At 28.9% G+C, this 13,563-nt stretch overlaps 1 protein-coding gene across 1 annotated transcript in view; it reads right to left on the bottom strand.

Annotated features, from left to right (window-relative positions):
- The window catches only part of LOC143248580 (dual specificity testis-specific protein kinase 2-like), an 88,320-nt gene that overhangs the window by 17,986 nt on the left and 56,771 nt on the right, over positions 1-13,563 (bottom strand). The window contains exons 5-6 of the mRNA XM_076497047.1: positions 2,118-2,267; positions 496-581 (exon numbers count right to left, since the gene is read on the bottom strand). Of these exons, the coding sequence (XP_076353162.1) occupies positions 496-581; positions 2,118-2,267 (236 nt within the window). The remainder of the gene's footprint in view (positions 1-495; positions 582-2,117; positions 2,268-13,563) is intronic.

Below are 13,563 nucleotides of genomic sequence, written 5' to 3'. Positions count from 1 at the left end.
CTCACTACAAGCCATGTATGATCTTAGTGGGTTATACATCTCACTACAAGCCATGTATGATCTTAGTGGGTTATATACCTCACTACAAGCCATGTAGGATCTTAGTGGGTTATATACCTCACTACAAGTCTTGTGTTACTAGATTATGTGCTTTACTACAAACCATGTGACATCTTAGTGGGTTGTTACTTTACTACAAGCCATGTGGGTTCTTAGTGGGTTGTTACTTTACTACAAGCCATGTGGGTTCTTAGTGGGTTATGTACCTTAATGCAGGCCTTTTTTGTGGGTTATGTACTTTACTACAAGCCACGAGATTTTAATGGGTTGTGTACGTCACTACAAAAAACGTTGGTTTTCAGTGGATTATCTACATTACAACAAGTTTTGTGTGTTTTTGTTGTATTTAATATAAAGTTCTAATAATTGAAACGACTGACAAGGTGTCCGAAATCTTTATAATAAACGTTTTGGTTTAAGCGTGAAAGACCACACCTCGTATTATCCGGTATTCTTTCTGCCAAACCAAAGTCTCCGACAACAGCCGTCATTCCGGAACTTTCTCTCTTGATGAGAACATTCTGGAGGAAGTATCAACCAATCAATGAAAAGTAATTTTTAAACTGTAAAGGATTTAGTCCAATAAAATTCACTGTGCATTTTTACAGTATCAAAACAAACTTATTACACACATTTCCATCAAACGCTAAGTTTAAAAATAAAAATACTGTAATTCAATCGCTCAGGGACGTACGACGCTGCTACCTAGTGGATCACACCGAGAACAATCTTAACATATCCTAAAATAGACCTGCCTATGTTTATCATGTTGCACGGTCGTCACACTGCGTGCTATTAACCCACCAATGTCTTGTCTCAGCGTGGGTTCAAAGTGTTTTTGCTCTATTTTTTTTTACGAGAACTGTACGGTTTCACTACATTATTATTATTAAATAAGGGGTGAAAAGAGATGTTTGAGATAAATTCCATGACTTACTATAACTTTTCATACGTCATGTCCGCCAAATATCCCCTATACCGTGATTCACTTATTCAGGTCTAGAAAATACTATTGCAACAGTAGAACTTATTCAGGTCTAAATAATACTATTGCAACAGTAGATTTTTGGTTAATATTGCGGAAGTAAAAAAAAGGCCTGATTGATTATTGGGTGTTATAAGTATATGCTACGATAGAAATTTCCTTGTTTGTCGCTAATCGCTTTCTGAAACTACAGGAAGTTCGTGTACCACCCAAATCTCCAAGGAAATTGGCTCATCTGGTGTATTACTCATCATCTCTATAATAAGGCTCTGAGAAGATCTATTTATACAGCCCAAATGTCAAAGCGCATTTAATATAACATTTACATCTTTAGCAAAAACTAAGTTACTTGTGATTAGAATATTATATTTATATTATTAAGTCATATGGCACGCGCTTGTTAAAATTAATATTTTCAACATCGATAAAAACAAAATCGTTCATAATACTCAAGCCAAATGTTGAGTTTTTGTTAACACAGCATTTCTAAATTCAGGGAAGATACAATTTGTCGTTGTTGGATCAATACAACTACAACACTCCTATCAAATGTCAGGGCCTTCCTAACACAGCTTTAAGGGAAGATACTATTTGTCACTGTGAGATCAACACAACACTCCTATCAAATGTCAGAGCGTTGCTGACATGGCACTTCCAAGGTCAGGTTCACAGTTTGGTTATCGAATGCAATCTAGATTGACATCATATCTATTAATAAATAATATGATAAGAGTGATCGATATGGTTTTATCAAATTTAATACAAGTTTATCAAAATCCTTATCTACATAGTATCATGCGTATTATTACGTTTGTCTTTTCGGCGTCGCAAGTAGGCATAACTTTAAATACATACCACTGTATGAAGCAACACCTCACCAGAGCTGCCTGATTCAGCAAGAAAATCCTTCATATTTTAGTTGAGACTTTACTGTAAACCTTTCATTTTTTATACAACTAGAATATATTAACACTTATGTGTCGATCACAAATAAACGTAAGCTCCGATTAACTGGCTATCTCACTCTTAATTTCTTTGTGGTATGAAAAACGGGGGGACATAATGACAATACCTTGGACGTCAGGTCACGGTGAAACACCCCTCGTGAGTGTAAGTACGCCATCCCCCGAGCGATGTCCAGTGCCAACTTTACCCTCACTGGCCATGGGAGCGGCTCGTTTGTGTTAAGATTCAGCTGCTCCAGGCTTCCTCCATTGATGTACTATTAACATAATAATTAAATATCATAAAAAATACTATTTCTTTAAATCTGCAGTTAACTTGCTGGAATCACCAACAAAGTTCTTCTCTAAATTATAAAGCGACACCTATATTCGTTTATAAACTTGTTGTTTAGTTCTTGAACACTGAATGTCGTGGTATGATTACATAAATACGTCTCACCTCAGAAGCGGTGGATTAGTTGAAATCACATCTCGAATACCTATGTTATAAATATACTGTAGTGATTTACCTTAAGACAAATCTAACAACTTCACGTGTTTCTATACAAAGGAAAAGAGCGATATTGTACAACAATAACTGGTTGATTCTGATATTTAATAAGTCTCGTCAGCAGTATTGTACAACAATGGTTGATTCTGATATTTAACAAGTCTCGTCAGCAGTATTGTACAACAATGGTTGATTCTGATATTTAAGAAGTCTCGTCAGTAGTATTGTACAACAATGGTTGATTCTGATATTTAATAAGTCTCGTCAGTAGTATTGTACAACAATGGTTGATTCTGATAGTTAACAAGTCTCGTCAGCAGTATTGTACAACAATGGTTGATTCTGATATTTAAGAAGTCTCGTCAGTAGTATTGTACAACAATGGTTGATTCTGATATTTAATAAGTCTCGTCAGTAGTATTCTACAACAATGGTTGATTCTGATAGTTAACAAGTTTCATCAGCAGTATTGTACAACAATGTTTGATTCTGATAGTTAACAAGTCTCATCAGCAGTATTGTACAACAATGTTTGATTCTGATATTTAACAAGTCTCGTCAGCAGTATTGTACAACAATGGTTGATTCTGATATTTAACAAGTCTCGTCAGCAGTATTGTACAACAATGGTTGATTCTGATATTTAAGAAGTCTCGTCAGTAGTATTGTACAACAATGGTTGATTCTGATATTTAATAAGTCTCGTCAGTAGTATTCTACAACAATGGTTGATTCTGATAGTTAACAAGTCTCATCAGCAGTATTGTACAACAATGTTTGATTCTGATAGTTAACAAGTCTCATCAGCAGTATTGTACAACAATGTTTGATTCTGATATTTAACAAGTCTCGCCAGCAGTATTTACAACAATGGTTGATTCTGATATTTAACAAGTCTCGTCAGTAGTATTGTACAACAATGGTTGATTCTGATATTTAACAAGTCTCGTCAGCAGTATTGTGCAACAATGGTTGATTCTGATATTTAATAAGTATCGTCAGCAGTATTGTACAACAATGGTTGATTCTGATATTTAATAAGTCTCGTCAGCAGTATTGTACAACAATGGTTGATTCTGATATTTAATAAGTCTCGTCAGCAGTATTGTACAACAATGGTTGATTCTGATATTTAACAAGTCTCGTCAGCAGTATTGTACAACAATGGTTGATTCTGATATTTAACAAGTCTCGTCAGCAGTATTGTACAACAATGGTTGATTCTGATATTTAACAAGTCTCGTCAGCAGTATTGTACAACAATGGTTGATTCTGATATTTAATAAAACGCTATAACAGCGTGTGGTTGAAATGTAATTATACTTTCTTTTTACTAGAAAGTACTACACTGAGAACAAGTTGGGTGTTTAATGTACGGTCGATATGACAGGTAACGTTCTAAGAACTTTAATTTTAAAATCTCAAACATTTTTAGCCGTTACAATAATGTTAAAACCACGTATGTACACACACACACATATATATAGACCGATGTGTTCATCCTGTTAATCTATTAAGTGAAGCAATCATTTAAAGCAACACGTAGGAGGTAGAAAACTGGTAGAAGTAAACCCGAAATGTTTGAACTTCCTTGGTAGAGATAAGGCCATTCTATAAGACTGTATTTCAAAGTGCAATAATGCATATTGCTCATGTTACACAACGTTGTAAGTGATATTGTATAAAACGTGCTTGTAGAGGTAGCCGACGGTTGGGTGTGTTACTTTTCAAACAGAATGGTGAAACATGTTTTAGATATCACACGAAAAATAACCATTACAACATCATTACTATCGAACACAGATTATTAACTTAACATAAACAGTGAACGTGGACATGGCCAACCTCACATGAACAATGAACGTGGACATTACCAACCTCACATGAACAGTGAACGTGGATATTATCAGCTTTACATGGCTTGTTGTTAAAAGTTTCAGTATACATAAAAAACAAGAAGAAACGTCTGCTACAGTTCGGTAAAAATAATAACTATAACACTGAAATAAAATTATAAAACAATAACCCTTACCACAAAATTTGTGAATGTTCATCTGACATCACCATAGACTACAGTTACTTGTATTTATTCCAAAGCTGCTAAATCATCTCTCTCTCAGAGGAAAGATAACTAGTCTACAACACTCCGCTACTCACTATCCATGAGAGACTAGGGTTACTTGTATTTATTCCAAAGCTGCTAAATCATCTCTCTCTCAGAGGAAAGATAGCTTGTCTACAACACTCCGCTACTCACTATCCCTGAAAGACTAGGGTTACTTGTATTTATTGTAAAGCTGCTAAATCATCTCTCTCTCAGAGGAAAGATAGCCAGTCTACAACACTCCGCTACTCGCTATCCATGAGAGACTAGGGTTACTTGTATTTATTGTAAAGCTGCTAAATCATCTCTCTCTCAGAGGAATAATAGCCAGTCTACAACACTCCGCTACTCGCTATCCATGAGAGATTAGGGTTACTTGTATTTATTGTAAAGCTGCTAAATCATCTCTCTCTCTAAGAGGAAAGATAGCCAGTCTACAACACTCCGCTACTCGCTATCCATGAGAAGAACACTAGTCTAAAGACGTTATAAGGTCATAGTATAAGTCATTGACCTCTTTACCTTAGCACGAACATCGCAGTATTGGAAAAGATTCAGAGGAGAGGTAATAGAATGATACTTGAGATAGAAAGGCTAACATACAAGAGCAGGTTAACATATCTGAAACTGTTTTTTTCTTGAAAGAAGAGTCGGAAAGTTCTGTGTTAGTTGTTTAAGATTATTAAAGAAATTGACAGTGATGATGCACGAGCTTTTTTTCGTATTTAATTATGAAAAGTATAGAACTTGGGGACACAAATGTACAATTTAGCATGGTAGGAGTGATCTTCAGCTGAGATAATTTTATTTTTCTAACAGGGTGGTTAGCCTTTGAAATAGGTTGGTTTCAGATGTCGAAGATGCAGTTATGTTAACCAGTTAAAGGAATACTTGATAAACGTATGAACGATAAGGACTGGTTCTGAGTGTTCTCTATTTATACATCTACTGAACGAGAGGTCCTAAATTCATGAACAGGACCTCTCGTTGTCCTTAAATTGTAAGGGAATGATTGTAATTTTATTTTTGTTTCCACAGCTTAAATATCGAGAAATATTTCGTGGTATCAAAAGATTTCAACCCATGTCGCAAACTCCGAAATCCTAACAAAGGACCAACCAACCAGTGTCCTTAAGACTGAAACAAAGCAATAAATACCAGTTTGGAAATATGTTTTATTATTGATACATATATATTTGTGTGTGTTGTGTGTATCAATAATTAAAGAATTGATGCTAATGTTCCCGAGAATATTCTAATAAACATTTTATCGTATTTGTGGTAAGTTCGTTTCAGGTATTCTTAAATTTCTCCTGTTTAAATTCTTTTAAATCCAAAAGGGCCGTTAAAGATGTGCATTTATGTCATGGAATTAAGCACAAAGCTACACAATGGGCTATCTGTGCTCTGCCCACCACGGGTATCGAAACCCGGTTTCTAGTGCGCGAGTCCGCAGACATACCACTGTGACACTAGGGGGCGCCATAGAAGCTTAACGCAAGCTCAGTTATTGTAAAATGAACACTCTCTCAAAACCTAAAAGTTCCATTAAAACGTTTCAGAGAAAATCACTAATGTGAAATGTATATTTAACAACCAATCACAACAAGAAATGACAGAAGCCACACCCTTTACTGATAAGAGTATAGCAATAAATGTAAACGGCTAAAAAACTGAGCCGATACATCCGCCGTTTGAAACTCGCTTTATAATTTTGACTCCATAATACAAATTGTATATGCAGACTTTTTGTTGTTATACAATATTTAGTTACAACAATGACGAAACTTGTTTGTTCAGTAACAATGTTTCTACAACAAAGCTGAATTACACATTTTCTACTACCCCTAATGTGTTTTTTTTAGAACGTGGGCACGGAAAACGTGAGTTAAAGAGGAAACAGGTTTCGAAAACTCGTGTAAAACGTGTTTCAAAAGTTAAATCTAAATGTGAAATTATATTCATTGAGCAATGAAAGGTAAAATTCGTTTTTTTACACATGATGTACCACTGATCTATGGCTGGGATCGTTTTAGTGTGCGAATTCATTGATTTCATACAAAATTATGTCCAACTGAAAACAACGTTTTCACAAGTCGCATTTATTGCTCGTGTATGTTAATAGATTTCGGATGATGCGTAAGAAAAGAGCACTGATTTGGTAAAAGTACTTCAATTCATCTGAAAAACCAATTGAGTGAGTAGCGAGGGCCAAACTCAGGATGTGGTCCTACTTCCCTGGGTTATGACACCTCGTGCACTGGCGTCAACACTTTCGAACATACTTGGATTACGCCCTCTATTTATAAAACTATTGCATAATAGCAAAACTACAAGATGGTATGTTTATATGCGACTTCGGTTGCACAGATTCGTTGAAAATGAAAACAGATATCACTAAAGTGGAAGTAACTTCTTAACATTCCAAAAACTAGACTATACATCACTAGTAACAGCTTCAAAATTACACTACACGAAATTCTAGTTTAATAAAGTTATCAAACTGTAAGTTAACATAGTTATGAAACAGTATTTTAATAGTTATCATATTGCAGTTTAATACAGCATTTAAACAGTATTTTAATAGTTATCATATTGCAGTTTAATACAGTTATTAAACAGTATTTTAATAGTTATCATATTGCAGTTTAATATAGTTATTAAACAGTATTTTAATAGTTATCATATTGCAGTTTAATATAGTTATTAAACAGTATTTTAATAGTTATCATATTGCAGTTTAATATAGTTATTAAACAGTATTTTAATAGTTATCATATTGCAGTTTAATATAGTTATTAAACAGTATTTTAATAGTTATCATATTACAGTTTAATATAGTTATTAAACAGTATTTTAATAGTTATAATATTACAGTTTAATATAGTTATTAAACAGTATTTTAATAGTTATAATATTACAGTTTAATATAGTTATTAAACAGTATTTTAATAGTTATCATATTACAGTTTAATATAGTTATTAAACAGTATTTTAATAGTTATCATATTATAGTTTAATATAGTTATTAAACAGTATTTTAATAGTTATAATATTACAGTTTAATGTAGTTATTAAACAGTATTTTAATAGTTATCATATTACAGTTTAATGTAGTTATTAAACAGTATTTTAATAGTTATCATATTACAGTTTAATGTAGTTATTAAACAGTATTTTAATAGTTATCATATTATAGTTTAATGTAGTTATTAAACAGTATTTTAATAGTTATCATATTATAGTTTAATGTAGTTATTAAACAGTATTTTAATAGTTATCATATTATAGTTTAATGTAGTTATTAAACAGTATTTTAATAGTTATCATATTATAGTTTAATGTAGTTATTAAACAGTATTTTAATAATTATCATACTATAGTTTAATATAGTTATTAAACAGTATTTTAATAACTATAGTTTAATATAGTTATTAAACAGTATTTTAATAGTTATCATATTACAGTTTAATATAGTTATTAAACAGTATTTTAATAGTTATCATATTATAGTTTAATTTAGTTATTAAACAGTATTTTAATAGTTATCATATTATAGTTTAATTTAGTTATTAAACAGTATTTTAATAGTTATCATATTACAGTTTAATATAGTTATTAAACAGTATTTTAATAGTTATCATATTACAGTTTAATGTAGTTATTAAACAGTATTTTAATAGTTATCATATTACAGTTTAATGTAGTTATTAAACAGTATTTTAATAGTTATCATATTACAGTTTAATGTAGTTATTAAACAGTATTTTAATAGTTATCATATTACAGTTTAATTTAGTTATTAAACAGTATTTTAATAGTTATCATATTACAGTTTAATTTAGTTATTAAACAGTATTTTAATAGTTATCATATTACAGTTTAATATAGTTATTAAACAGTATTTTAATAGTTATCATATTACAGTTTAATGTAGTTATTAAACAGTATTTTAATAGTTATCATATTACAGTTTAATGTAGTTATTAAACAGTATTTTAATAGTTATCATATTATAGTTTAATGTAGTTATTAAACAGTATTTTAATAGTTATCATATTATAGTTTAATGTAGTTATTAAACAGTATTTTAATAGTTATCATATTACAGTATTTTAATAGTTATTCATATTACAGTTTAATATAGTTATTTATTTTAATAGATATCATATTATAGTTTAATAGTTATAAACAGTATTTTAATAGTTATCATATTACAGTTTAATGTAGTTATTAAACAGTATTTTAATAGTTATCATATTACAGTTTAATATAGTTATTAAACAGTATTTTAATAGTTATCATATTACAGTTTAATATAGTTATTAAACAGTATTTTAATAGTTATCATATTACAGTTTAATATAGTTATTAAACAGTATTTTAATAGTTATCATATTATAGTTTAATGTAGTTATTAAACAGTATTTTAATAGTTATCATATTATAGTTTAATCATAGTTATTAAACAGTATTTTAATAGTTATCATATTATAGTTTAATGTAGTTCTTAAACAGTATTTTAATAGTTATCATATTATAGTTTAATGTAGTTATTAAACAGTATTTTAATAGTTATCATATTATAGTTTAATGTAGTTATTAAACAGTATTTTAATAGTTATCATATTATAGTTTAATGTAGTTATTAAACAGTATTTTAATAGTTATCATATTATAGTTTAATGTAGTTATTAAACAGTATTTTAATAGTTATCATATTATAGTTTAATGTAGTTATTAAACAGTATTTTAATAGTTATCATATTATAGTTTAATGTAGTTATTAAACAGTATTTTAATAGTTATCATATTATAGTTTAATGTAGTTATTAAACAGTATTTTAATAGTTATCATATTATAGTTTAATGTAGTTATTAAACAGTATTTTAATAGTTATCATATTATAGTTTAATGTAGTTATTAAACAGTATTTTAATAGTTATCATATTATAGTTTAATGTAGTTATTAAACAGTATTTTAATAGTTATCATATTATAGTTTAATGTAGTTATTAAACAGTATTTTAATAGTTATCATATTATAGTTTAATGTAGTTATTAAACAGTATTTTAATAGTTATCATATTATAGTTTAATGTAGTTATTAAACAGTATTTTAATAGTTATCATATTATAGTTTAATGTAGTTATTAAACAGTATTTTAATAGTTATTATATTATAGTTTAATATAGTTATTAAACAGTATTTTAATAGTTATCATATTATAGTTTAATGTAGTTATTAAACAGTATTTTAATAGTTATCATATTATAGTTTAATGTAGTTATTAAACAGTATTTTAATAGTTATCATATTATAGTTTAATGTAGTTATTAAACAGTATTTTAATAGTTATCATATTATAGTTTAATGTAGTTATTAAACAGTATTTTAATAGTTATCATATTATAGTTTAATAATAGTTATTTAAACAGTATTTTAATAGTTATCATATTATAGTTTAATGTAGTTATTAAACAGTATTTTAATAGTTATCATATTATAGTTTAATGTAGTTATTAAACAGTATTTTAATAGTTATCATATTATAGTTTAATGTAGTTATTAAACAGTATTTTAATAGTTATCATATTATAGTTTAATGTAGTTATTAAACAGTATTTTAATAGTTATCATATTATAGTTTAATGTAGTTATTAAACAGTATTTTAATAGTTATCATATTATAGTTTAATGTAGTTATTAAACAGTATTTTAATAGTTATCATATTATAGTTTAATGTAGTTATTAAACAGTATTTTAATAGTTATCATATTATAGTTTAATGTAGTTATTAAACAGTATTTTAATAGTTATCATATTATAGTTTAATGTAGTTATTTTAATAGTTATCATATTATAGTTTAATGTAGTTATTAAACAGTATTTTAATAGTTATCATATTATAGTTTAATGTAGTTATTAAACAGTATTTTAATAGTTATCATATTATAGTTTAATGTAGTTATTAAACAGTATTTTAATAGTTATCATATTATAGTTTAATGTAGTTATTAAACAGTATTTTAATAGTTATCATATTATAGTTTAATGTAGTTATTAAACAGTATTTTAATAGTTATCATATTATAGTTTAATGTAGTTATTAAACAGTATTTTAATAGTTATCATATTATAGTTTAATGTAGTTATTAAACAGTATTTTAATAGTTATCATATTATAGTTTAATGTAGTTCTTACAGTTTAATAGTTATCATATTATAGTTAGTTCTTAAACAGTATTTTAATAGTTATCATATTATAGTTTAATGTAGTTATTAAACAGTATTTTAATAGTTATCATATTATAGTTTAATGTAGTTATTAAACAGTATTTTAATAGTTATCATATTATAGTTTAATGTAGTTATTAAACAGTATTTTAATAGTTATCATATTATAGTTTAATGTAGTTATTAAACAGTATTTTAATAGTTATCATATTATAGTTTAATGTAGTTATTAAACAGTATTTTAATAGTTATCATATTATAGTTTAATGTAGTTATTAAACAGTATTTTAATAGTTATCATATTATAGTTTAATGTAGTTCTTACAGTATTTTAATAGTTATCATATTATAGTTTAATGTAGTTCTTAAACAGTATTTTAATAGTTATCATATTATAGTTTAATGTAGTTCTTAAACAGTATTTTAATAGTTATCATATTATAGTTTAATGTAGTTATTAAACAGTATTTTAATAGTTATCATATTATAGTTTAATGTAGTTATTAAACAGTATTTTAATAGTTATCATATTATAGTTTAATGTAGTTATTAAACAGTATTTTAATAGTTATCATATTATAGTTTAATGTAGTTATTAAACAGTATTTTAATAGTTATCATATTATAGTTTAATGTAGTTATTAAACAGTATTTTAATAGTTATCATTATAGTTTAATGCAGTTATTAAACTGTAGATTAATATAGTTATCAAACAGTAGTCTTCTAACTGGTTAGTATTACCCAGGTAAGCACGATTTAAAATGGTAATAAACCTTATTCTAAAAGGTGTAAATAGTTGTGTTGATTTTGTGTTTTATAATTACTGACATATATCGCCTACTGAAACATGACTAGGGCCATCAAGTAGTGACGCCAGTAATTGCATTTAACAGTAACACAGTATTAAAAATTATCTGAATGGTTAGGGTTATATTATCATTTTTCGTTTGTCTGAGACAACTCTAAAACAGTGCTCTGAGCATGACAGAGATGGACCAATATCCATTTCTAAGTACCACATGCAAGGACCAATACCTAATTCTTATGCGTGACCTTAAAACCAACGATAGTTTTAGTTTCTGATTGGACATAATAAAACAATCATAACGAATATCAACAGGTCTCGATTCTCAACGCTTCTGGCATCTCCTAGTGGTGTGCGACTGTAATGACATAAGAAAATATAGGAGTTTGGAGGTAACTCAAGGGATAACTCTTAGTAATTAATGACTGAAGTGATGGATCTCCAAACCTTCCTTTTGCAGTATTAGTTTACTGTATACAATATTCACTGGTAAGTAATACTATTGAGTTATGTTGTTTTTTAACACTGGAAGAGAAACTTGAGAAATTGGTAACAGGTAGTTTTTGATTGGTGCAAAATTGTTCTGGTCAAAATGATCCACAAAAAGTTATAAGTGACCTGATGTCATCAGAAGGCACATTTAAAGGTTCGAAATATTCATGTAAAATTATCCCTGTACTGCTGATTGTATATCCAAAAGTAAAGTTATATTGCCTGCATAACTTCATTCTTCTTTCAAACATACATTTTCGTCAGGTGGCAGCAACGCGAGTCAAACGTGACCAGGGGCATCACAATTGTGTCACTGACTGAAATATTATAACACTGACACAACTCCAATACCTGTGTTGTTTAGTACCAGCAAGAACACTTCCTTTAAAGAAATGCCCGGGTCACACCCACAGTAAATATAAGTTTGTTTAGCTGATGGCTCCACAGTTTTGGACCAGTTTTAAACGTTTGTTTAGCTGATGGCTCCACAGTCTTGGACCAGTTTTAAACGTTTGTTTAGCTGATGGCTCCACAGTCTTGGACCAGTTTTAAACGTTTGTTTAGCTGATGGCTCCACAGTCTTGGACCAGTTTTAAACGTTTGTTTAGCTGATGGCTCCACAGTCTTAGATCAGTTATTAACGTTTGTTTAGCTGATGGCTCCACAGTCTTAGACCAGTTATTAACGTTTGTTTAGCTGATGGCTCCACAGTCTTAGACCAGTTTTTAACGTTTGTTTAGTTGATAGCTCCACAGTCTTAGACCAGTTGTTAACGTTTGTTTAGCTGATGGCTCCACAGTCTTAGACCAGTTTTTAACGTTTGTTTAGCTGATAGCTGCACAGTCTTGGACCAGTTTTTAACGTTTGTTTAGCTGATAGCTCCACAGTCTTAGACCAGTTTTTATTCCTGATATTTCTTTCTATTAACATGTTAAAACAAATACGAGTTATTTCATTAAAAATTGTTAAACATCCATAATTTTGCCAGGAAAAGTTGCAAACAAAGTACGAGGTCAGATCCTCAAAAGTGAGAGGGTTATATCTTAAAACACTTTGTTTTTCACATTGTCACTTGTATGCTGGTTGTTCAACAACTGGATCACCAAGAATTCCTTTTATTTTGGCCCAGGATTGGAGGAATCTACTATGTTAGTCAATCAAGAAGCACTTAAAGCATCAACAAATACTCAGGCTGCGAAGAAGGGCTAGTGAAAGTATTAATGTAATTGTAATATTATTTTTAACATGCAATAACACAGTTGTAAAGTAAATTACGTGTGAAACAAATTATGCAAATAAATACACACTTGATTTAATTTATTACTTCAAACCCTGCATTTCTTCCTTATATCTTCAGATGACATAATATAACATTGTGCTCGCCATCTAACGTCGACTGGAAGAAACAAAATTTTCCTATC

The sequence above is a fragment of the Tachypleus tridentatus genome, chromosome 4 (genome assembly GCF_004210375.1).
Source record: "Tachypleus tridentatus isolate NWPU-2018 chromosome 4, ASM421037v1, whole genome shotgun sequence".
Taxonomy (NCBI): Eukaryota; Metazoa; Arthropoda; class Merostomata; order Xiphosura; family Limulidae; genus Tachypleus; species Tachypleus tridentatus.
This window is presented reverse-complemented; position numbering and strand designations above follow the sequence as displayed.